The 27,424-nt window shown below is 37.7% G+C and overlaps 1 protein-coding gene across 6 annotated transcripts in view; it reads right to left on the bottom strand.

Annotated features, from left to right (window-relative positions):
- Positions 1-4,301: 4,301 nt before the first annotated feature.
- The window catches only part of INPP5K (inositol polyphosphate-5-phosphatase K), a 53,657-nt gene continuing 30,534 nt past the window's right edge, over positions 4,302-27,424 (bottom strand). For 3 of the 6 annotated variants that reach the window (XM_072429385.1, XM_072429349.1, XM_072429376.1), the window contains 4 exons: positions 27,223-27,360; positions 26,322-26,405; positions 24,511-24,615; positions 16,018-23,313 (listed from right to left, as the gene is read on the bottom strand). In XM_072429385.1, the coding sequence (XP_072285486.1) occupies positions 23,221-23,313; positions 24,511-24,615; positions 26,322-26,405; positions 27,223-27,360 (420 nt within the window). In that variant the 3' untranslated portion in view covers positions 16,018-23,220. Of the gene's footprint in view, positions 4,952-6,411; positions 7,102-11,017; positions 11,215-16,017; positions 23,314-24,510; positions 24,616-26,321; positions 26,406-27,222; positions 27,361-27,424 lie in introns of those variants that run through there. The other 3 variants (XR_011923218.1, XR_011923220.1, XM_072429368.1) reach the window with 3 other exon arrangements.

The raw sequence follows: 27,424 nt of genomic DNA, 5'->3' as shown, positions 1-27,424 counted from the left end.
AAAATGCCCATAGCTCCATGTTGGGTGTTCACAAAGCAGTTTAATAGCCCTCAGAGGGCTATAAGTACACATTTGAAGCAGGCTGGGAAAGCCTGCATGTGGACATATCTCAGTGGTGACTTTAAGACTAGGAACTGCCGCCAGTTGTACAGTAGATAAAGATCAACTCCTTAAGGTAATAGCGGCTGTTGCCCGTATAGTAGATAGAGGAATGTAGGAGGGTACACGTACACTGGTACATGTACTCTAGCACATTTAAAAGGCTGCATGAGACTCCAGTGTCAAGGAGGAACACATAAATGCATTAGGAGACACGGGGCTCACAAGAGGAGCACTGTAGTTCACTAGATGACACATGGAGTCACTAAATAACACACTGGGAGTGCATTTGGAGTCACTGAGCACGCTGAGATCACTGGATGACTCCTGGAATGTTAGTGCCCTTGGAATCACTGGGCCTGATTTATTAAAGCTCTCCAAGGCTGGAGAGGATACACTTTCAGCAGTTAAGCAGGGTGATCCAGCAAATGGATTTCTTAAAAGTCTTGCTATTTGCTTGCAAATGTTTCAATCCTGGACCAGATCCACTCCAGGTTTGCTGGATCACCAAGCTTCACTGTTGAAAGTGTATTCCCTCCAGCCTCGGAGAGCTTTAAAAAAATCCAGGCTCACTGGGGCACTGGGATCTCTAAAATAAGGCTGGCTACAAAAATTCTTTAAAGATTGGGACCTTCACTCATCATTAGTATTTCTCTAACGGAAAGCAGTAAATTTAGTAAGATATTATTTACAAAGAGTCAGTAATATACTTTTAGGAACTCCTGGACTGCACGTGGCTGCTGGACAGCCTTGCAATAGATGATTAGGGACAGTTTTAGAGAAAGTGGGACACTGGGCAAAATATGATATGTGGGCCTCAAATGCACAACAGTTCAGCTTCCTGCACTCTCTGCCATTCTGTCACTTGGTACCCTGGAAAAGGGGCCCTGAGTATTTGTCCAGTATGGCCATCTCTCTAAAACTGGACACAAGCTGCCATTAGGAGGTTCTCTGGGGCATGGCAGGATGAGAACCTTTGTAGAAAAGCTGTATAGAGTGTGGTCCGTGGGCTAGGGTTTTTGGGGAACTGTCTTTTCAGTACAACAGTAATGGGAATGATATTGGTTGAGTACATTAGCACCAGAAAGATGCTAGGAAATTGTGACCAGTGCAATCTCTAAAGAAACTTTGCTTGTCACTTTAAGTGGACCTGTTAAAGGAGGGGATATATTTTAGTAATGTAGCAACAAAGGTTGAAAACATATACAGAAACTAAAGGTCCCCAGAACCTTTTTTAAGCTACCCAGGAAAAAAAAAAATAACCTAAGTGGTCAAAACCAATTATTTTTTTTTTTCTAGCTAGCTCGAGCCTAAGTGCACATTTTTGCCAGTTCAAAATTGGCTGCTATATTTGTTTTTTTTTTTATGTTTCGTGGGAATCTTTAGCTGCCTTTGGGAAATGTCTGGCCTTCTGGTAATTTTCTTCCTTAAAGGAGGAAAAGGCTGCCTCCAGGTGAGCCTGCTCTCTGCAATGCTATGTATATATATTTGTACAATAGCTGGGAACTCAGATAGCTTAGTACCCTAAACTACATTTATCAGAGATATCTTGAAGTGTTAGTGGCTTCCACATGTATTCGAAGCTACCATTATCCCATCTCCACACTGTCTGCACTGTACAAGTTATTTATTGTATTTTTTGATATAGTGCTTTGGTTTCCCATGGAGTTCTATATGCATTACAAAATAGATTCAAAAACTGAAATACCATTTTGAGTGGACTGACCCCCTAAAAGATATCCTCCCACTCAACAATCTTGGTTGATGGCATGTGATGTCAGTTTCCGAGTGCAACACATAAAACAATGCAGCTACTTAAATGCATGATAGGTACATTTTATAACTTCTTATGTGACATGTAATCTCTATTTTGCAGGCTCTGGAATTTTATCTGCAATCATTAATCTCAACATTTTTTGTGGGCAAAAGGGAACAAGTCAGATTTAAGCACCCCGTGGTATTTGATTATAACAATAAAATGTATTTCCTGTTTTTATTAAGTTAGCTTTTTAGGAAAACAGTTTTGCAAAATATAAACACAATATAAAAAACAATATAACTATAATTAAAGATACAAATGCTTTTATGACAATTTCCTGTATCCCCTTTAACTAAGATATACTTCTTTTCACTAGACAGACAGTTATAAATTAATTGATTTCTGCTTTGCTCCTTATCATAAAGTTTAGCCCTAACTAGGTGTGCAGTGAGAAAGGCGTAATGGCACTCATGGGTAATGGGCAGGAACATAGGGTTGGGTAGAATAGGAACGTTAGCTGTGCAATGTTCTGAATATAAAAGACCTCTGAAATTATTTTGCATTCTGCTTTTCATAAAATGGCACATCATTCACATGTGTCAAAGGCCGCATGGATGAGATATCAATGTCTTGGATATTCCTGTGTTTATTACTGTCATTATTGCATATCAACATCTCTAACCTACACTGGGTGGAATGGAGTTTATAGCTAGAGCCCTAGTGATCCCATATCTGTGGCATGGCATCCATTTTAAAAGCTAAATCTCACAGAAAATGTTATTGCCTGCTATGTATTCAAAACTAAAATTGGTGGAGTCGCATTGACCTTTAGCATGCAAACACAAAGCAGCGTAGTTGTGCTATTTATGGGAAGTTTTGCACATTTTTTTGCGATGTGCTGTTTCTAGGCATAAGATTAATATAAATGAGTTTCATCCCAGTGACACCATTAGGTCTAAGTGAGGAAGTGCTAGGGATGCAGACAATAGTTCTTATCTGGCAGTATTTTTAAGATTCCGAGCTATTTCCTGTTTATACTCTGAACACAGAAATAACTGTTTATCATACACAGTATGCAAAATGTTAAATGTTCAAATCTTGGGTTAAATAGGGAAAGTGGAAGCCAATGAAATGTTTTTGATAAATCTGCTTCCTTTTCCAATAGAAAAATGACATAACAATTACGTCTCCCAAGCCACTACCATCCTTAAAGGAAAGCTACACCCATGAAAATAGGTTAAATACCATGATCTTCAAGAACTGTTTATCCAACCCAAGGGTCATCTTTGAAAAGGAAAATGTATATAGAATATTGCATGCCGAAGTGTAGTTGATAGAAAAATTGAATTGCGGCATTACAGAAACTTCCCCCTAACCTCCATGTTTTACATTTTTCAGAAGAATCATAGGATTCCTGTGTGTTTAAGTAAAGTTTCTTCAAAGTCATCAATAGTATGCAGACATCACATTTCAACAACTGTATTCTAGGGTGAAATAGAGCTCTGACCTCATCCAACTTTGTATACTTCATCCAACATTTACTTACCAAAGGAGTAGTTCCATTGTATTCCAAGGTTAAGACGTTTCAAGGCTTGGGATTATAATGCCACTATGATTTCAGATCCCTATGGCAGCATGGTTTTATTCTTTGCAACTTCCCCATCATGGGGGTTCTCAAAGGAGTATGGTATAACAATATCAGAAATAAATTATCCAAATATAATCACATTAAAGTAGATATACAAGTATTAAAGGTTTGTAATAATAAAAGGTTGAAGGTATATATGTATATATATATATATATATATATATATATATATATATAAATATGTGTAAAGGGAGTCCCCGGGTAACATACAAGAGAGGGACTGTAGGTTTGTTCTTAAGTTGAATTTGTATGTAAGTCAGAACAGGAACATTATTTAAATAAATGCAATTCGGACAGACATTTTTTAACTTCTGGAGCAAGCTGTGCTTTGATATGTGAAAAGAAACAATTTCAGAGTTTGTCTTGGTCATTAAAGAGTTACAAGAGGCTGCAGAAAGAGCTCACCGCCTAAGATCACAACAACCTCAGCTGTGTTTAGCAAAAGATTTCTTGTGCAAGTCATGCAAACTGCCCCCCTACAGGGAGCAGGGAAGCCCATTCTATTTAGGAGGCGTCCATATGTTGGATGTCCATAAGCCTCACTTTTGTCTATCATCATAACAGAATGTAATAAATGAGTAAAGTGTGGCATAGACGGAGCTATTGGGTCCAGCCATTGTTTCATAATACTTTTTTTTGCTGCAAGAAAACACAAATTTTCAAATTTAGATATTGACCTGGTGTTGCTAAATACTGTCAAAATAGAGGGACAAGAGCCACTTGAGGTAAAAACTGTTGGCTTTGGCCTGGTAAATGGTTTGCATAGGAAAAAAACTTGGAACCAAAAAGATTGAATTTTTGGACAGGACCACAATGCATGTTCTAGGGAGGCCATGGATAGACCACATTTTGGGCATGTTGATAAAAATGTGCTTGTTTTGCATTTGAAATTAAGAAAAACAATCACTGTATATGGGCATGAAGAAATATCCTTTTCCTCAATAACTTTTATACATGATGGGGCAAGCAAGACAGATAACTATACAAATGTACATATAGGGAAACTGAAATATAGATAGATAAATAGTGTTATATATTTGTACATTTTTACTAAACTTGTTACAGAAATACAAGAAATAAAAAAACATACAGGTCCCAGATCTACAATAAACAGCTACAACACCGGCAAGGGAAGAGAGAATGGAATTGTCAGATTAACTTTGAACGTGATATGGCTCTGTTCCCAGGCATTGTAAAGGAACTAAATAAGCAAATATAAAAAAAAACCCCAACTCTTGCAGCCCCACCTCAAAGAGAGATACCGATTGTTCCCTAGCTTCCAAGGACAGCTGGGCATGCTGGTAAAATAATGTGGTTTTTGCTACTGCTGGCAATCCTTTTCAAGGTTCATTCAGAGATGTCCTTGTTTTTCGAGAAGTTGTGGATTTCCTGTCAGTTCAAACAAATCTAAACGTTCTTCTCAGACTCTACACATTAAAGGAAACCTGTGTTGAGAGAAGCATTGGAAAGATTATTCTCCTCCTGAAAATGCTGGAATCCTGGCTGTGTGCAGCAAACAACAGAATAGGACTAAAGATTTCAGAAGTTCCTGTTACAATGGGGCTTCTGCTGTAAATAGGCCCTGGCATGTTATAACCCAACCTAATGCCAAGGAAAATAAATACCAGTTATTGCAGAGTAGTGACTTAAATTTATTGCATCAGAGTTGCACAGGAATACTTTGCCCCTGGTCAATGGACTTAACAGATTATATGAGCAAGTTTATGGGGAAACATCAATGAGTGATCTACCTGCCCCCAACAGCTTGCCTATGTATATTGAATATTATTATAAAAAAATGATCTGGCAGGACATATACACTGATCACTGTACAAAACTGTAAGATGGGGCAGAAAGACAGGGAAGTTCCCACCTTTAGTTTCAGTACAACACTGACTGAGGACAAGTATGTAGGCACACTTGTAGATAAACACTCTATTATTATTATTAAACAGGATTGATATAGCGCCAACATATTATGCAGCGCTGTACACGCTATTTATTCTTTCCAGCAATGTTGCAGCAAGGAATTGCCCATTGCTCATCAGCTTGCAGCATCTCCTGCTTTCCTTTAGCTGTGCAGCCTGAAATGTACCTTCTCGGCATCCCCAGCACATACTCTGAGGCTGTGCACAGCTGAAGGATATTTTAAGAGCAAATTGGTTATTAGCTTCATCCTGCCCTGCAATGCTTGTTAGGACTTTATTACCTTTCTGCTCACAGTCACCCCTTGCCTGTTGTAGTGTTAAGCTTGCTGACCTGCTGCTGCAGGGGGTTATTTGTTGGATTTACTGTTGCTGATTCTGCCTGCTACTTGACCATGAGATTGTATGCTGTTTGGACTGACCTTTGCCTGTTGTTTTTTCTTAACCTTTGGATACTTTGTTTGGTGGATGGAATACCTGTGTATGACCTCTGTTTCTGTTTTCTAGACTCTCTTGTATTGCGTTATCTGTGGGCTCCTGGCCCTGTAAGTCCTTCCCTTGGTGTGTGTGTGTAAAGCGGGAATTAAAAAATAGCTGAGGTTAACTACAAGTTTAAATATACTGGAATTATGTTTCACAATTTACATACAAATAAATAAATGAAAAAATACTAGGGGAAAAACAGACTTAAGGGGTCAATAAAAACAACCAACAAAGAGTTAATGAGAGGTTAAAAGATAGTGTGAAAACATCATGTTATTTTGTTTTTTTAAATTTACATATAAAAGTAACAAAAGAATCTTTTAACTATAATACAGAACAGGACCCCAGCTATTGGCTTTCTCATTAAAGCGTACCTAAACTCAGAAATTTCACTTTATATAAAAGGGTAGACAACCCTTTTATGTTAAGTAACAATTCTATTTGTTTTTTTTTTAGGTGCAACACCCTTTTTAAAAAAAAAAAAAATTAGGGGGCCCCACCCTCTAATTCTCGATCGCCTAGGCAATCAAGAATGAATGAGAGCGAAAAGCCTCCCGGGATAGCTAAGTCATGCATCCTGGGAGGCTCTTGGGTGCTCCTCCTGCGCATGCCCGAGCACCTCGGGCATACGCAGAAGGACCAATTTGGTGAAAAGAGAAAAATTTGCTGATCTCAAGCATGCGCAGTGAGATGGGCAAGTTTGTATTCCAACCTACGTCACCCGATCTCGCACCTGGGTCAGATGAGGTAGGAAGAAAAACCCGGAAGAAAAGACGAGGATGGCGCGAACCCAGTGCTCCGGCTTGGAGATGGATACCAGGACGACCTGGGACCCGATGGAAGACACCTCCGGACCCATCGACTGTGTTGCGGGATTAAAGGTAAGTGTATTTTTTTTTGTTTTAGGCACTTTTCAGTTTAGTTCCTCTTTAAATGATCGTAGCTCAGTTACATCCCATACATGCGGATTGCCACTGCTTTTACAACTTCATCCTGAATAGGGCATAAAACAGCTGAGCAGAGGCAGGAGGGCATCCTGTGCCCCTTGAAGCATGGTGCACCTCTTCTGACTTGACCTGTTCATGCTGCATTCTATAATATATGGTGTTTTTTTCTGATATTCTTGCACACCTTCAATGCAAAAACTGCTGAACTTGATGTGGATGGCCTGTGTTTGCTTTACCCATCTGTGTTTGTATATGATATAAATATAAAAATGGAATAGAAGTTAAAGTGAATGGTATGGCAAAATGAATAAAAACATAAGTTGTACATCTCTAAAATGCATGCACATTCCCCACATTGTATACTTTTAAAGACCCTGCACAGAGACAAAAGTGCTTGCTGATGTGCTTGAAATGCACTCCTGCTGCAAATTCCTGTTGTGATGTCAGCCCAGTGGTCTTTTGTTAAACTACTTAAATCGTTACTCATTCCAATTCTCCTCAGCATAAAAACCACTTTTTCTGTAGTCCCATAGGGAGAACTGGGATGGCTCATCAGGCTCCCTCAGATAACACTACAAGTGTGCAGAGAACCTCGGGCACAGAAAAATGCAAATATGTATACATTAAACATTCATTTCTATATGCAATATATATACATTGTATATATGTAATAAGTGTATTATATTTTAGAAATATACTGAATATACAATCATCTTGAATATCACACGGTATCCAATTATAACAAATACTGTACTGTAACCATATTTGTAATTTACCATTATGTGAAACTGTTAGACATTTCACTGTTGTTTTTTCTTTTGCACTTATATGCAGACCGTACAGTCCTTAAGCTAACACTACCCTGAGGAAGCTCAGTGAGGCGAAACGCGTCGGGAATGCATAAGACTAACATGGTTACCTATTGTAAATAGCTAGAACTTCATGCCTAGTCTAAATACTCCAGTCTGGTGATAAGGGAACTAGGCTGGATTTAAGCTTAATGATATATGTATGATAATTATGTATGAAAACTATTATGTATCAAAAAATAATTAATATTCGCATCAAATGACCCTGGAGCCAGAACCTCTTTCTTTTGTCTTTCCTCCTTGTTTATGTGATAAGAATTTAGAGAGGAAGCTCTGCAATATACTACTGGAGGGTTATTAACCTTCTAACCCTGTCAACACTGGACAAAGTTTTGAATTTCTTCCACGATCAACAGGTATTTTTTGCAATAGTTTTTCACAGCTTTCACTATGACATTTATATTGCACAGCAAACCACAAGATTTAAAATAGGCTAAACACACAGAACGATGGTGTAAAATAAGGCACAGTATGTAACAATAATATTTATTCATGGTGATGAGGGAACCAGGAAAGTCAAAATATAAGCAGATTAAGTTGGCATTAGGCCACACCTTGAACCAACAAATAACTGTAAACTAAAACAAGATACACTGATGTAATGCATTGCTACAATTTGTTAAATATGTATTTGTCCTAACACTGTTGGCACTAAGGGTGCTCCTCCTTTTCATTTCAGCAAGCTGTAATATTTGATCTGACCCTTAAGTATTACTACACTACAGTATTTACCAGAAGTTATTTACTAGCTCCTAGGTAAAATTGGTGTAAAAACTTGATGCTCCTGTGTATCCGGAAACATGATATTGTCAGTGGGAAGGATCACAACGGAGACCCAATGCCTAATCCCATGGCAATTCCAGATTTCATGTTGGAAGAATTCAGTTCAGAATTAAATTGAACTAAATCCCATGTTACTTACTTCTCCCCCTTGCCTTCTCTTCTTTCTTCACTTCTTTGTTGCAATGTTCAGCTATCTTGATTGGCCAAACCTGGATTGACATAACTCATAGGCAAGCCTAAAGGAGTTAATTTATCCCCAGCACAGGAAGAAGAAGTTGGGAATGCTGAGTATCCTGGAAACAAAAACTTCTGGTAGTCCTACTCCAACGCTAGAACCATATTTTGATTCTGAATGATTTTATTTAAACTGGACGTGTATTGTTCACAAGTGTAAAACCTTTCCATGCATGAATTCTAAGATCACCCAAGGGTGCAGGTTTTATGGATACCAAAGATATAAAATGCTCAGCGGAAATCTTCCTAACATCTGTCATTCATGCATGCATATATGTCAGGTAAGCAGAATCCTGATGGCACTGAACTAATTGTATGATTATTCAAGAATAATTCAGGTGATTACACCATGAATGGTCCACAGAGGTTGGAGATTGTTCACATACATATTGGGGTTTATTCTCAGGTTGATGCTGTTCACATAGCCATAAGAATTATCACTCTGCAAGGGATTTGTGAATCAGGTATAGCACTGCCGACTTCAGCGATCAAATGGTGCCAGCAGAAGTCATGACATTTCCTTGAATGTGATTTGGTATTTGCAATGTGAATTTATACTGCTAATTAAGAAAAATCACTTTGCTAAGTGAATAGCCTAAACTGCTTTGATAAACAATAACAACATTGCTGTTTTTGGAACTATCAACAGTGTGCTAGGTTTGAGATCAGCAATCTAATATCTATTGGTCCCTAGGTCAATGCAAACAAAAGTGATAGCCCTGGCCATTGAGTTGGGCCATTATCTCTGTGTAAACAAAAGCATTAGGGTGAAAATGTCCAATATTGCCGATATCCATTACAAATGTATTCATGGCGGTCTGACATCATTGCTGATCACCTTTTTTTTGGCTGTCACTTTGATTATTTTTTAATTACTGACCAGGAGCAAGTGCGCAGAAGTGTTTGGATGTCCAATACTGCATGTTAGTTCAAGGTCAAGTACTGGAACCAAAGATAGCCAAGAACCAAACATTTTTAGGTCACCAATGGTAGAGTAGAAATATTTTAACTTTTTACAGTCAAAATCAGTTGTGAGTGTTGACATGTGTTGTGTAAATAATCCACTCTATGCAAAAGACCAGGGATTGCATACTGCCAGGGTGTGGATTGCACACAGTAAATGAATACTTGTTGTGATCCCAAACAAATGCTGCATGTTTTCCCAATGACCTGTAATCAACAAAAACCAGTTATCTGCCCCCAGTAAAACTACACGGTGACAGGAGCCCCATTCTGGGACGGGGAATATGTCTGTACATTGTCTTTGAGTTACAAACTCATCAGCAGTCATATACTAAGCTACCAGTGAACAGGGAACAGTTTAGGATGTGTCACCACTGGAAAAACAGAAGATTCCGAACAGGGTGGGAACAAATTCATTTCCAGAAATAGAAGAGGAAATCACTGTGGTACATGTACAGAAGGATGGTGTCACCGTGCCAGAACAGCACATACATCATTCGTACAAGCAGATGGAGTCTCTTTCTGCTTACAGATTAAAACCAAAGAAAAGAATCTTTGGTAGAGATTCATAAAGCATTGTGTAATGGTTAATGACTACAACATTATAATATTTTTATTACATTGTCAAAGAAAAAAGTTTAACAAAATATTGTAAGAAAGGGACAACAGGTCAATCCCAACCCTGGATTTGTACAAAAGGTTCAACAAAGTTTTGGAGGTACTACCAAATAGAGGATTATGGTAGCACATAATAAAAATTATATTTATATGCACAGTTAGAATATCTTAAAGCACATGTAATATGAACTGAATGACGTTTAGTTTCCCAAAGCATTGTGTATCATAGATAACTGACGTGATGCTTGTATAATAGAAGACAGGTTTTTACCTCCATCCTTTGCTGCCTTTTAATGCTACTAACCCACTTTAATCACAGTAAAGCTACATCCATACACTAGATCAGTATTTCTCAACCAGGGTTCATGCAGAGGTTGCTAGAGGTTCCTTGAGTAATTTATACCACTTAGATACGTTTAAATGACACCAATGACATTCTTCCTACTGACCAACACATTATTGTACTGTGAGCTCTCAAACTAATTATAGCAGGAGTTCCGTGAAGACCTGAAATTTATTCCAAGGATTTCCCCATGTAAAGGTGGAGAAAGGTTGCAGTAGATAATTCTTATTCCATGTGAACCATTACTGACATATTTTTAAAAATGATGAATCAAAAAAGCATCCGATGCCAGTTTGAGTGCAACTAACGATCTTACTGTTGGGTTCATTCTGATTCAGATAATTACCTGTCATTCTCTATGGTTTGTACAGGTGTCAGCAGATGATGAATGCCCATGTACACAACCACACGTGTGTCCAGTAGGTGCGCAAACTTCATCCCAGACAGTATATTGGTCTATTGAGCTCCATAAAGGATTGTATTGTTGATGTATGTATAGCATTGTCAGATGTCATCCTTCACAAAAGCTTGCTCATTAGGGATCTACAGGAAGTAAGGGAAAATTTTCTTTTTTTATTATTATAATTATTAATTTAGAACAGTTATACTCCCAGTTTGTGTTGCTGTTGTGCCTTCCTGTCCCAGCAACCTTGTCCCTCCTCCGTGTCAGATAAACTGTGGATAGGACGCAGTGGGGCGCCTCCCGATCATCTCCCCCACTCGCTGTCTGTACTCCACATATATGTTACTACTATTGCTGGAAATAATCACTAGGATTCTTTCCTGGTACAGTTATTAAGTGTTTGTCCAAAAACAAATTAGGATTTGGGTACAGCTGGACTCTTCCAGTAGTAGTTTTACCAATAATACACACCGTTGATTTAGCGCTGTTGTTTTGTACATTTTCCTAGCAGAACCTTATGTTTTTGCTCAATATTCTTGCTTATTGGAATAATAAATTCAAATATAACTACTTATACATAATATTAGTGTACCTAAATTAAAAAGGAGGTCGTGGAATGTATACATACAGGATGTGAGTAATAATTTTTACACTATATTACTAAAAGTACTTGAAATACTGCAAAGGTTTCCCTAGGAAAATCCTGCATCACTCTGCTATGGAGACACACCTAAAGCAAGGCTCACAATACTCATACAACACTGACCTCTAGTGGTAGGAGCTCAGCAGACACATGACCACCATTGTATTAGGCTGGCAGTGCCTGCATGCTATGTCCCTCCCTGTGTAACCACAAGACATCCAGCTATTCCTAACAATTATGTCAGTTCTAATACACTGACATTATGAGGCTTACTAATTTCAGATTCTAGGTATAAAAATTAAGCTAAGTGGATAGTAAATAAAACACAATGTGGCAACAAATGAGCAATGTAATAATGATGAATAATAAATAATAAAAGCTGTGACTATTAAGAGTAAACTATTCTGAATTATTAATTCATTTTAAATGTTTTTAGAGTTGGAAAACTTAAGCAAGGACCTGACAGTGTTGACAGTATGCAGGAGGTCACATCTTCATTTTTGATGGGGTGCAATGCAGTACTGCCCTGGGCTATATGAAACATTTTCCTTTACTGTGCTGGCAAACAATGGCGGACATAGAAGGTACCCACCTCTCTTATCAGGTAAGTACAAGCTTGTACTTTAACTGAAGGTCCCAATTACTATAAGGCGACACATCAGTCTCTTATATCGGAGACTCACCCATCATATAGACAGCCCAAAACTTACTGTGGGGAGTGGAGAGTTAAACTGCATCAAAGGCATATTTCCAAGGAGTAAAAATAGTCTGGAACGGAGGCCAGAAATCTATGACTCACAAGAAGGAGACAGTTGTTGGAGGGGTTGGAATGACTAAGAGGAGTAATATGTCCCTCCAGTGCTTTATTTCTCAGGACAATCACAAGGAACCCAGACACCGCTAAATGACAGACCGTATAAGTAGGCAATGCCACAGCAGGTCATAGCGCTACTGTTTCTAAAATATTGGTTTCAGGTTAGTTAAAATTTGGTGGTGCCGGTGGGTTTCCCATTCTACTATGTCATTAACATTGTGAGTTTTAATAAAAGGTTTCTTACACTAAGATACATAGGCTACCATTTTCAACTTCTCCTGTGGTAGAGTTCCATCCCCTTCAGCTTTCTTTTTCTAACTATTGCCCCATAACTGATGATGGTGGATTTCCTAGCAGAAAGTGGGAGAGGACAGACCTGCATTCTCCAATGTTGCAGTTGGTTTAGGATTTACAATGATAGAAATCTCTTGCTTTCAGGGCTCCAGGGGGCACTTTGTTTTGCAAACATACATATATCTAATACATCTCCTGATGTAATAAACATAGACAATAAAAAAGTGGGAATAGTATAAATTTAGTTTAGTATAAATGGAACAAACAATAGGATGTGCCCAGGTTCAATATCTTGATAAACTCATATAAACACGTTTTAATGATTCTTTATGGAAAAAAAAATTATAGTTCTAAGTCGAACCAGAATATCTTTCCATCATAGTTCCTAGTTGTATTCTTACTATGCTTGAAGTTGTGGGTGTTCCTGCTCATCATAGCATGTTCTCACATTTTATTATTAAACAGTATTTATAGAGCCAACATATTACGCAGGGCGGTACACTAAATTGGGGTTGCAAATGACAGGCAGATACAGAGACACCGGAGGAGAAAACTCTGCCCAGAAGAGCATACACTTCTTCTATTCTCTGTAGTACAAAATAAATGAAAAGTACATCAGGGAAATGGGATCCTCCTAATGAGCCTGATTTATTAAAGCTCTCCAAGACTAGGAGGATACACTTTCATCAGTGAAGCTGGGTGATCCAGCAAACCTAGAATTATTTTTTTTAAAATCATTTGCTACCGTATGTTTGCTTTGCAAATGTTTTGAATCCTGGACGAGATCCATTGTAGGTTTGCTGGATCACCCAGCTTCACTGATGAAAGTGCATCCTCTCCAGCCTAGGAGAGCTTTAATAAATAAGGCTCAATGTCGTAGGCATGTATTGAGACCTGGGATCTCAGGTGCAGAGATCTCATCAAGACATATAAGAAACTTTTGACTACAGATGTAACAGGATGGCCAGGCATATAGACTTTGACATTCCTCCCGATATATCACATCAAACAGTAACCGTAAATGGAAACGGTTTAGGCTTTTAATAGTTCACCTTTTTCATATTATGGCCATCTACAAACCCCCTTTCTAAATAGAAAATGTAACCTGAACAGCAGAAAGTAAAGTAGTTTTTTTCTGGATACAGACTAAATAAATTCCAATGGAATATTTCAGGCTTGAAATGAAAAGAAATAATAACCAATAAGGAAGTATTTTGACTTTGATTGATTTTTTTTATCTGCTAACTAGGCAAGATACAACATCAGAGAGAGTAATAAAGAATAGTCCTAATAAACAGGTACTGGTAGTCCCCAAGTTAAGGACATTTGACATATGAACGGATGACTCCTAGATACGAACCAGGGGGAGGGGTGGTTCACATTACTTGCAGAAGTTGTCTTTTGCTGTTCTGCAGCCTCTTGTAACTCTTTATTGACCAAGAAAAACTCTGCAGTTGTTTCTTTTTGCATATCAAAGCACAGCTTGCTCCAGAAGTTAATGAATGTCTAGGTTCCATAAAGTTTTTTTTCCTGCTTTGTTTGTGATTAACTCACAGTGAGGATTTTATACAGTAACTGACACCATGCTGCCTAATAATATGTTGAGACAATCTCGTTTATAACCCAGGGATTACCTGTACTGCTAAGATGGAGTAATGAAATGACAGGTTTCACTTTATTTTCCAGCTTATGCATACTAATGCAGGCCTCAGAAATCATTTGCTACCGTATGTTTGCTTTGCAAATGTTTTGAATCCTGGACGAGATCCATTGTAGGTTTGCTGGATCACCCAGCTTCACTGATGAAAGTGCATCCTCTCCAGCCTAGGAGAGCTTTAATAAATAAGGCTCAATGTCGTAGGCATGTATTGAGACCTGGGATCTCAGGTGCAGAGATCTCATCAAGACATATAAGAAACTTTTGACTACAGATGTAACAGGATGGCCAGGCATATAGACTTTGACATTCCTCCCGATATATCACATCAAACAGTAACCGTAAATGGAAACGGTTTAGGCTTTTAATAGTTCACCTTTTTCATATTATGGCCATCTACAAACCCCCTTTCTAAATAGAAAATGTAACCTGAACAGCAGAAAGTAAAGTAGTTTTTTTCTGGATACAGACTAAATAAATTCCAATGGAATATTTCAGGCTTGAAATGAAAAGAAATAATAACCAATAAGGAAGTATTTTGACTTTGATTGATTTTTTTTATCTGCTAACTAGGCAAGATACAACATCAGAGAGAGTAATAAAGAATAGTCCTAATAAACAGGTACTGGTAGTCCCCAAGTTAAGGACATTTGACATATGAACGGATGACTCCTAGATACGAACCAGGGGGAGGGGTGGTTCACATTACTTGCAGAAGTTGTCTTTTGCTGTTCTGCAGCCTCTTGTAACTCTTTATTGACCAAGAAAAACTCTGCAGTTGTTTCTTTTTGCATATCAAAGCACAGCTTGCTCCAGAAGTTAATGAATGTCTAGGTTCCATAAAGTTTTTTTTCCTGCTTTGTTTGTGATTAACTCACAGTGAGGATTTTATACAGTAACTGACACCATGCTGCCTAATAATATGTTGAGACAATCTCGTTTATAACCCAGGGATTACCTGTACTGCTAAGATGGAGTAATGAAATGACAGGTTTCACTTTATTTTCCAGCTTATGCATACTAATGCAGGCCTCAGGCAAATGTCTTTTCTGTATTTTCTTAAACAGGGACAGAAACGCCTTTATGGCTAGATATGTGCACAGGAGAAAGAAAACACCTATGTGGCCAGCTATAGCTTAACTCAGGGAAAAGAACACAATGTTAGCCAACCTGACCTGAGTTGCTGCATATTGTATAATATCAGGCAGGTAAAAATAACTGGACTATGATATAAACTCTCATCTGGAATTAGCTAGGAGCTCTTCTTGATAGTCAGTTGTTTTTCTTTATTGATTGCATTCTTCAAGGAGGATTGTTCCCCTGCCACATCCCGCTTCCTAATTCTATTGCAATACCGTCCCAACACTTACTCCCTCGTCTTTGTCTTGTGTTTGCCCGGTGTCCTCCCAAATCTTATGTTTTTATTCAAATGCTATCTTTATTTTGTTTTGGTTTGAAAATGTATTACCCTATTTGTATTGTAAATAATTTAATAATATAACAAAATAAATAAATTAATGAATGACAAACAGCCGAGCGGTCACAAGCAGAAGTTTATTGTTAACATTCCTTTCAGTTCCAAACAATGATATACCTAGGGACTATACATAAGTATTTCATATTCCAAATATACATCTATAAACCATCAGCAGCCGGAAATGTGCAACCAAATAATTCTCATATCAAGAAAAACAAATAATATAAATAAAGCAACCCAGAAGACTGATCTGGAAGAATCCAGCATCAATTCTTCAGAAAGCTGTTGTGAATGAGAATTGTCTTTTAATCTGAATCTCACGTCTTAACTGACAGAAATCAAACAATTGTATGCAGACAGTGAGAAACCCTACTGAAATACAAGTACCATACAACTAATAAATAAAGTGAAACATTTATAAAACAAAATGCTGTTACCTAAAACATAATATAAAGTACTATTACTGTACTGTACTATTCAGAACATTTATTAAAGAAAATTTTCACCTAAAACAATAATTCAGTCCAGAGTGGCAAATATTGAAATAATGGCTGCTGGTAAAAAGAGGCAAAGAACCAGCAGTTTACATACAGTTTATCAATGCCCTCCAACCAGAATAAATAGAATTTTAGGTGGATGTTTTCTAATACATAATGGTTTCTAACAGCCAAGGCAACATTTTCTGTACTCGGCTTTAACACTTTATAATTTGTATACTACTTTTGTTTTAGATTTCTGCAGACCTTAAATACATTTTACAATTTTATGACAAAAAGCAAATATCCAGATGTGGTAGAACTACAGATTCTAGCACATTTTATGATTCTCTTTGATAGTCATACATATACAATTATCCTATTGTTTTTTTAACCAAGACATTGTCATATTAATTCAGTACAAAATTGTACTAATGATTGGCCATGTGAATATTTGGTCCCTCAATCAGATGAATGATAAATGATAATTCTTATAACTGCCTAAAATGATAATTCTTGTATCCTAACACAAAAGGACTTTATATTCTAGGTTCATTTCAATGCTGATTTTTCAAATCAATTTTGAAAAAGTGCTTTTAGAACATAATAAACTGCATCACAATTACACAATTTACCATACCCTCCGGTAATATCTAGATGTAGGAAACAGCACTTTTATACCCAGGACTTTTCATTGTTATCCACGAACTGCTATGCTCTAGTTTTCCCTCTGCACATATCTCTATACATCCTGCTGTGCAAATTAGCGTCCTGGGAGCGACACCTTCTCTCCCATTTGTGGGACAACAGAGCATTCCCAGGTCCACCATATTGTGTTCTGAAACCAACACCTTGGAAGCTGCAGAAGCAGGTGAGGACATCACTGACTGGTACCCTCTACATGAACTAACCCCCTCCTTTCCTTCCCCTATTAGCTCACTACAGATGTCAGCCAAAACTCTTCAAATGCACACAAGCATTAAAGAAATTTTTTACTGAAATCATGTATGTTTATGACACTTAAGTCACCATTTATTTTTTCCCCTCCCCTAATTTTTTTATGTACAACCAATTACCGGGTTTTTAAGATCCCTCTATGAAATAATATGTTTTTTTTATTGCATGCATTAGTGTGCTCAATGCATAACAATGTGTATATGAATATCTAAAAAGTGTGCTCCATGTAGCAGACCATTTTTAGAAATAAAATATAAAACCTCATGTATAACAATATCTGATTTCATATCACAAACTAATGCACATACAATACTGACAGCTGAAGCTCCTGAATTCACCAATAAAGTACCAAGTGTACAATTTAAAACCTTAACATAATTCAACTTAGCCAAACAATATTTAAAAGTCATTTACATTTTTACTAGTGTATACCTTATGTATCCTCTGGGATAAGAATCACATTTTTTATGTTATTTTATTTTTTCTTGTAAAAAATTAGCTAAATGTAAGTAGAAGTTTTTAAATTAATGAATCAGTTTATTGTTGTTGATTCATTTCTACTTGATGTATTTTTGCAATACTATTATCCAATAGCTTTATAGAACACAGGTTCATATATTATGTATTTTCATATATATTCTGCATGCTAGAACAACATTTTTTTCCAGGTCCCTAAGTTTTGGAGAATGCATTTAAGATCATGTTTTTGGGTCCCAAAATAATGGTTTACTAATACATAGGGTTCCTATAGGCGCTGTCCCAACTGAAATTGGAAATCTACACAAAACTCTTTGTTTTATGTAAAAGAAGACCAGCTTCGATCTGTGGATTTTTTTTTTAGCTGTTCATTATGCTAAAGCAGAGATCTTCCACTACTCCATTGTGGCCATATGGTGGGTTTGACTGCCTGTTCCCATATATTTCATTGGAATGTTATAGAACATTCATTGTATTGTCAATGCTGGGTTCAGAAGGGGTTCTGTTATACTGAGATGTTTCTATATTTCTACAAATATCTTATCAGATAATGGAATGCCATGATAGAAAAGTCCACAAAGATCCGATATGTATTAACAGCGTGACTTGAAACATTTAGGCCTTAAACAAAGTCAGCTCCTTAGCTTTAATACTGTCCCCATATATGCAGTAATTACCATACCCAAACCCCATAACTTCTAAGGAAAATAGAAATCCTACACCCCCCATTAAACACATTCCATTCTGTATCATATACTTCCCTCCAAGACATGAACACTTGTGCCAGGTGACATAAGCAGAGACAGCAGAGATATGGAGATTTGGACATTATTATGCCCCTACTATCCCCAGCAGAAGGAAGGAGGTAAAACCTTCGTGCAATCTGTTTTTACTTTTTCTGGTGATCAGACATTACACCAACAATTTAGTAAATCTCAGTAATAACCAATAGTGAGTGCTTCCTAGACTGTGCTAGGTTCTCTAGCACTAGATGTTTATCCTTCGCCAGTTCTACTTCTAATTTGTTCTGACGTAGACGAATGTTCAAAGCAGCTACTAAAAAGCAGATACTCTTTTTCAAGAAAACTACTAATTGTATACTATGCTCCCCTAATTTTAGAGCACAAGCTCAATCGGGCGGCAATTTCTTCTACTTCTGTATCATAATTTGTATGTACACAGGTTTGTTTGTATTTTATTCCTGTATAAGTGAAAATTAATAAAATACCAAAAATAATAAGCAGTGTAGCCTGGAAATAAACTAATATATACGGTTACACAGAGGTTCCATGATTAAATGATTACATAAACTGCTAAAGACTGCATAAACATAATAGGCTGCTTAATTTACTATAGAAGCATGTAACACCCTCCATTGCTATCATACCACATAAAGGCCATAATATAATATCGGATATTGTAGAGAAATAATAAAATATGTTCTGATTCTGGCCCTTAGGGAGTGGAGCTCAAGACCCCTGTAGAAAACAGAAAATACCTGGTGATCCTGCCACTAGCTTGGAGCTTCCAATTCCCATAGAAAACACTGCGGGATGATCTTCCCCCAGAAAGGTGTTCATGTGTCTGGGTAAAGCGGAGTAACAGCTCAATTAGGTTTACATCAGGAAAAAATTGAGTCCTGAATATATGTTATCCAAAAAAAAAATAAGAACTGAATACAAATACAAAGGGAAAGAAGTTCTGTCTGTAGCTTGACCTGTCCACAGATAGGACTATGCAGGACAGAGAATAAGGAGAACGATCATGTGACCAGACTAATAAAAATTATTTGCTAAAGACTGACCTCAAACAAGTATGCAGATAAAGAATTCTGTGGTAATTCGGACTTTAGTAGGTTTGTGCTTGTTCCATGTCAAAGACATAGTAAGTACTAAACTCAGAAACAGCCTCCCTATTCTTGAAGTACGTAGGTTTCCTTTCTACTGTAAGCAGTATTCTCCCCAAAATTTGTTTTAAGCTGGATGACAAGAAGCTGTAGGCAGGTAGTGGTTCTTGTATCATGACACAACTTTTTCAGTAACCACTCAAAACAGCTGGGTAGTGCACCCGGCTAAAACGGCCTTGAGGAGAACACTGTGTAGGTATAATATTATGTTGTTACATTTATACAAAGTTTACAGCTGCACCAATGCATCCCAATTTTATGCAAAATAAAAAATTCAGAGACCTGGTACTTTTATACAAAACTAATGAAAATGCATTGTTTATATTTTATTCAACCAAGTATGATCTTTTACACAACAGCTAACTGGTTCCAAGTATTTGGGTGTGCATCACCTTGTCGGCCACTGAGCCGCTTTAGCTTGCCTCACAGCACACAAAGACTTGTTGGACTGAAATTAAAAATTGTAGGGAACACGGAATTTAAAATATGCCATAACCCTAAAAATAACTATATACTCTAGGACAACGGTCGCCAACCGGTGGTCCGAGAAAAAGTTGGTTGTCAGGAGAAGGACCCCGCTGGGGTGGCACCAGCCAGAGCCGTGGACCATGCCCCCCGTATGGATCACAGGCTCAGGGTGGTGGGCGGGTTGTGTCTCTGGACACAACCCACCCACCGGCGATGAGAGTGGGCAGGTTCTGGCATCATGATGTCACTATGGGGGAAGTTTCTTCCTCTTTAAATGACACGCAGTTCTCCACACATGTGCAGTCTGGAGCCCAAGAGTTTAGTGGTCCGTAGCTCCGAAAAGGTTGGCGAACACTGCTCTAGGACAGTGTTTGTTAACTAGGGGTTCCTTGAGCAATGAGCAATTTGTGCCTCTCAGGTCAGTTCAACAGACATCAATGAACTTTTTGGCTATCTGTAAGGGTGACATTCTTCCCACTGGTCATGCAAGACTTATTCTTCCCAGCAACCTCCATGCTAATATACTTTGAGCTGTGGACATTACATTACATTACAGCAGGGGATCCTGGAGACCTAAAAATCATTTCAGGTAATTTCATCATCGAGTCTCTTGTTAAAAAAGGTCAAGAAAGGCTTGGATATGACAAGGCACTCAAAGGTTTGGTCCTTTTATTAAATCTGAAGCTATAATAAATGATGATCACACTATGTACAAATCAGGCACATGGTGTAGATTTATAATAAATCACATAATTCTGCACTTATCAAAATAAGGCAATAATATAGTAGTAATGGTTCTTACATAATCAATTCAAAAGAAATAATTTTAAGGCAGTTGTGAGCCCCTAAACGTACTGTTCTTATATGCTTATATTTTTGTAAACGCATGCTTGAGTTTTTCCAAAAATGAGGGCTGGTGCTGATATGGCCAAAATAATAATTTGCCCATCTTTGTCAACAGAGAAGAGTAAGCTAAGCACTTTCATTAAACAAATTGCTATGCAAATGGTTTAAAAATATAGGCCTTCAGCTCATAGCAATGTCGACGTTCCCATGACCATGATCATGGCTGAAATTTAAGCTTGTTTCAGAACAAAAGTGGAGATGTTAAAGCCAAAAGTGGCTCAATTAGGGGCTCTCAGTTTTGGTGGAGAATAAAATAAATAGAAAAAAAGAAATTAGAGGCATGATCAGAATTCAGACCAGTTTGTTGATGGCTTAGAAAGGCTACTAAACCCAGGTCACCTCCTTTCAGCTTTTTGCAGTAACACAAAGCATCACCAAAATTAAGCCTAATGTAGGATAATTTATCAACAGCAGTCTCTCCCCACGCTGATCACTAAATGCGTCAGTGCAGATCACTGGAGGTATCCTATCAATACAACACACAAATAGCTGGCACTATTTCCATGAAGCTGTTGGACCCATTCTTTTTAATCACTTTTACCTGTGTTTTGTATTTCAACTCCGGACATAGAGCATGTAATTGTTATGTCTGTCAAGTAACCCTCTAGAATCAGTATACATTGCTCAGTATACAAAAGCTGCCATGAAAAGAAGTTCTCCCTATGTCACACAGCACTTTACAGTATGATGCCAACTTGCTAGAGGTTACTACTGTCAGTGTTTACTACTACTTCAACTATTACTACTGTCACAGTATGGTTGTCATATCTGAAAATAACAGTTATGGAAAAACAATCCTTATAGCTTAGTAAACTGATTCCAGTATTATTTTAAAGCTTGATGCCTGACTAACAGCTGTTTAAAATACCAATACCTGGTGTATGATCAGTTCTATCCACAAAAGAACTCGGATTTCTCTTCAGTTTTACAATTTATACACCCCTAAAAGGCAACATATGGAAGTTGACGATATCATTTGTTTTATTGTTCAGATAAACAAAAAAGCTTTACTATCATGCAGTCTCTATCCATGTGAATGGACAATAAATGAGCATCAGTCACCTGTCTGCAAAATTCTTGGATTGACTGCGCTGCACAATTCTGCACATCCTAACTCATTTTGCTGCCTTCTTCCATCCCTACTCTGAATCCTGCTGTGTAGATCAGAGCAGGAAGCTAAAACAATAAAATCATCTATATATAGTAGCTATATTAAAAAAAAAATATTTAAAAAATAATTACTGCGGAAGTGGATGCATTTGTCTAAATATGAAGTACAGTTTAATGGTATTCGTGCAACGAATGTATTGTCATGGGAATGTTAGGATTCTTTGTTTTAAATCTCTCCAATTTAAATTGCAGCCGGTTGTAAAAGAGAAACTAACAGTCCCCGGTACAGGGTATTACTGCTCTTAGTGCTGTATGTATGGGGCCCTATATATAAAAAAAATCTCAATAAATGATTGACTGCAGCACAAGCTTAGTTGAAATACACTGGACATACATATAACATACTCTACACAATGTGACAATGTAAGAATAAGTCTAAGAAGCAGAGAGTTACTATAAATACATAGGTTAATATTTTAAACATTATTTTTTTGTAAACGATAATAGCAAATTGCCTGCTTTTATTTTGTAAACTAAATTGGAAAATATTAGAAAACTGGGTTCTAACCACTGTGCTCCACCTGTCATAATATTTCTGGAACTGGTGCTTATTGTTGCATAATATGACTTTAGGATGAAAAATGAATATCACTGAACTGTCCTCTCAGTCAGACAGTCGTCATTTAAAATAATATTAAAATCTCAAAATAAAGTCTTAATCTTAAAAACTAAAACTAGGTAAAAGTAATTTTGTCCCAGTCCAAAATGTTCTACTTCATCCAGTGTTATAGAAATGCATTCTGGGACTGTTTCTTCCGAGGATGTAAACAGACATTTTGCTGAGATAAGATCAAAGAACAGTATTCATTCCATCTCTGCACTGCATTATGGTGCTACAATTTAGAAACAGATAGAGTATACAAACATTATAGGTAGGACATTTCCATATGTCACTGGAGCCCTAGAATCCAGCACCCGTGAACATGTCAGACTTGGAAGAATCATCAGATTCTAGCGAGCCGTTTTTTTCTGGTAAGGTCCTGCCAGGTTGGATCTGTATGAAACAAAAGATGGAAAATAGATTGGCAAGAATTTGTGAACACTCTTACATGGAATTCTGCAATAATGACCAGTTTTAATGAGCGTTTGGGAAAGAACATTTAGTACAGGTTACATTTCCTGTTTGTGCAAAGGGACATGTCATTAAAGATCTACTAACAAAATAACCCTACAACTAAAGTTTGCCATATAGTTAATAATTTTAACCCTGCAGTACCAATTACCTTCTGTGGTTGAATACCAGCTATTCTGAATGGCCAAAGCTATGAATGCTCCAGGTAGTATCAAAGCTTACACATTCTCTTCCACACCTCACACATTTTATTAGCCTCAAACCATTCCTTGGCCAATAGGGATTGGTGCAAAGGGTAGGGGGGGTAAGCAAGCTCTACCACCAGAAGTGGCAGAACAGACACAGAAGTATCCAGAATTGGTCCAATTAAATATAGTGGATGTGAATTAAAGCTGCAGGTATGTGGCTGAACCTTATGGTCAGGTTGGGAATATTCCAGAAGGTATTTTGTTTTCTGCATCAAGCTCTGTCACTGATTTCAGAAAACTGGTCACATGTTAAACAGAGTTCCTGCACACAAATATTAGGTTATAGATCAGTGGTCGCCAACCAGGAGTCGGGGGTTCACTGGTGGTCTGCGAGAAAATTTTGGTGGTCTGAGGCTCTGGCTGGTGCACCCTCGAGTGGGGTCAGGAGAAGGACCCCGCTGAGGGGAAGGAACCTGCCAGAGCCACGGACCACATCCCCAGTAGAGTTCCCACTCTCCCAATGCAGGCTCAGATCTGCGATGGGAGAGTGGGAGGAGTTATGTCGTAATGACGTCACTCTGGGGGAGGTCTCTCCCCCTTTGAGCGACACCCGGGTCCCCGCTCATGTGCGGTCGGGAGACGGTGATTTTAGTGGTCTGAGGGTCTGAAAAGGTTGGCGACTACTGTTATAGATAGCAAATGTGAAATATAAAAAAAAATAGAAGGAAAAGGTAAATGTGTGCTAGCAATAGAAACCAGAAAACGGCTTTGATCAGCTTGCCCTCTTAAATCTGCTGAAAAAAGACTTTTGTTGAATGGATGCACAACTTTTTTTTACATGCTCGTAATCATTTAGTCATAATGGTTACTGCACCTGCAACATTTACACATTTTTAGGGATTAATATTTCCAAAAGAAGTAGGCTACATACCTGAAAGGGCTCACTAATACCAGCCAAACACTGCAAATTGTGACAGAAGTAGCTCAAAACAAATTCACCCCCATCAAGTGGAATTTCATCAGCACTAATGTAAACCTAGAAAAAAAATAACACTGAAATTAAAAGGTAATTCCATGATCATAACAAAACACACAAGTGTACCTGCCATAATAAATTGCCTTCTGGACCCACTAGACACTCTCTTTGTTTAAAGGTACACAGATACTAGTAGACTTTCCAAAGGGACATTTCAAGCAGAGTGCAACAGATTTAATAAAATACAGAAAACCACATATTTCTATACCTTCAATAATAAAAGAGTTCGAAAGATTCAGTTGCTTTGGCAACTTTAAAGTTATTTTAGTAAATCTGCAATACTCAATGTATCCCTTACCCAATTGCACCTTCAGTCTATTAAAGATAACACATCTTTCAGATTATGCACTAACAAACCTAAATACTTAGGGGTATACATTCCGTCAGACCCTTAAAAACTGTTTCTATATAATTTTAAACCCCTTGTTAGAAAACTATATACAGACCTACATATACATAAGTATAACATACTCCCTTTATCCTGGTTTGCCAGGATTACCACAATTAAAATGGATATATTACCAAAACTACTATAGGTCTTCCAGACACCCTCTCCCAGGCATTACCTCTGGTCTCCTGAAATTGTGGGACTCCCTGCTGAGAGCAGAAGCGCTTTCATCTAAGACCGGCCCTATAGCCTCATTTATACCCCCGATCTAAATGCACAATTGATAACTAGAAATCGTATCACATTTGAATCTCTGCTTAGGTCTCAGGTTAGACCGACACATGTCCTATCTCAGCTTTATAATATACAGCTAAAAGATGGAGGCAATACAGCCCTTGCATATGACCGCTATTGGTAAAAAGATGGAATACCAATCTCAGCTGAAAATTGGGAAAAATCACTTACTCTGATACACAAACTGGCTCTCCCTTGTAAAGCTCAAGAGACCAATGATACATTTTTTTTCCAGGATGGTATCTATGCCCCATGCATATCCACTGCATATTCCATGCCGTCGCTGGCAGACACAGAGGGACACCATAGTACACATCTGGTGGGAATGTCCTTCGGTCTATAGCTTATGGGACAACATATTACAACTCTATAATACAATCACTGGCTCCGATGTTCCCAATAATCCCAAAGCCACTCTGCTATCTTTGATTCCAGGGCCTAACAAATCTGCTAAAAAGAGTGTTCTTTACCATTTTTTAACGGCAGCTAGAGCGGTCATTTCCAGACTGTGAAAACAGAAAAGGGCCCCTTCAATGGGAGATTGGCTGATTGAGCTTGAGAGGATCCAACACATGGAATTGTTGGTAGCAGAAGATGATGACCAACTAGAAAAATATAAATTGGTGTGGTCCATTTGGGATTGGTTCAAAGAAACTCCCCAATACCAGTCCTATTGGACGTAATAGAGCATACATATTTAAGGTCGCTGAGAGTGCAGACCTTTATGAGTAGATTTTCCTTACTCTATGTCCTTATATTTTACCTTTCCATTTATGATTTCATAATAGAATCCTGGTATTCCTGGTTCATATTGGGAATTAGTTTGATGCCTGCACACTGCTATAAAGAAACACTAGCATTCAGTCCTCTTCCAGCTATCTCTGCCTGCAAATATTCTGATATCAGATCACTGGCACCCAAACTTTAGAAAGAATAGTTAGTTAAAACAATATGGCTGATGTTACTATACCTAACAAGATGTTAAATACACACAACAATGAATAAATATTACCCCATCACTCACCTGGCTACAGTCTTTACTAAAGGAAATTTCATCATCTTTAACCCAGGCATAGGTGACATAATCATTCGTATGTCTAAATCCAACCTAGAAAAAATAACCCACAATGGTTAAGCAAAATTCAAGTACTTGCTACAAAAAACATATAGTCTTTTGAGAAAAGGCACTAAACTGTAAAATATTGAAATTTTTTAAGATAGCAGAGGTTCTGACCATATGAAACGTCAGCAAAAAGGTTAGGGGGCAAGATGTGGAAGCCCTACCTCACATTTCTTTGGTATTACTATTACAAATTGCCTGGATCTTCAGTTCAAAACCAAGCAACTCTTGAGTAGCACCATGCTAGTAGTTTTTTTTTTAATATTATAATGAGAACTGTGGCAACTGTCTAGTCTTCCCATGGACTAGGGTAAAATTCAATGTACTCAATACTACAATAGTACAAAAATCCTTCCTGGTTAATAGATTAGTTTGTGAAGAGCAGGGAAAGATCAGTATCTGATTTCAGAAAACTGGTGACATGTTAAAAAGGCTCTAAATGTTATGTCCAAGTACACTGGGGCTTTGGAAAATACCTTGATTTGTATTTATATTTTTTAACCTGCTAAAGTGCTTCCTGGTGGGCTGTCTTGTGCATCCTCTCCTACACTTCAAATTCCCAAATGTTTCTTTCCAACTAAGTTAGGAGGTTATCTATGTTTGGCTGTTTCTAAGAAAGTTCAATCTGTTGAATTAATACCTGGCCTGATACATGTCCAAGGTAAGCACCTGCAACCAATTTATGGGTCCCAGTGGAGCCCTTTAAGAATATATTTACCTTGTCAAGTAATTTGCAATCAGACAAATGCAGAAAGTAATATATGTGCATGTACTCAAACCTAAATGTTTTCATTTGCTTACATACCCTGTAGAGACCAATCCAGTCCCAGGTGCTGCTGGGAAAATCCTTGCTCACAGAATAGCTAACGAGAGAGTCATGGTCAGCATTCCATTCTCCCTCTGCTCTCAGTGTCACTGGGGGTTCCAGGATAAGAGGCCTCATCTGCAAAGCAATTAAAAGTGTCAAAACAAACAGGTTCATAAATATTTAGACAGAGACAACTTTT

This window comes from Pyxicephalus adspersus, chromosome 1 (assembly GCF_032062135.1).
Source record: "Pyxicephalus adspersus chromosome 1, UCB_Pads_2.0, whole genome shotgun sequence".
NCBI lineage: Eukaryota > Metazoa > Chordata > Amphibia > Anura > Pyxicephalidae > Pyxicephalus > Pyxicephalus adspersus.
Note: the sequence above shows the minus strand (reverse complement) of the source record. Positions and strands in the feature narration are given on the sequence as shown.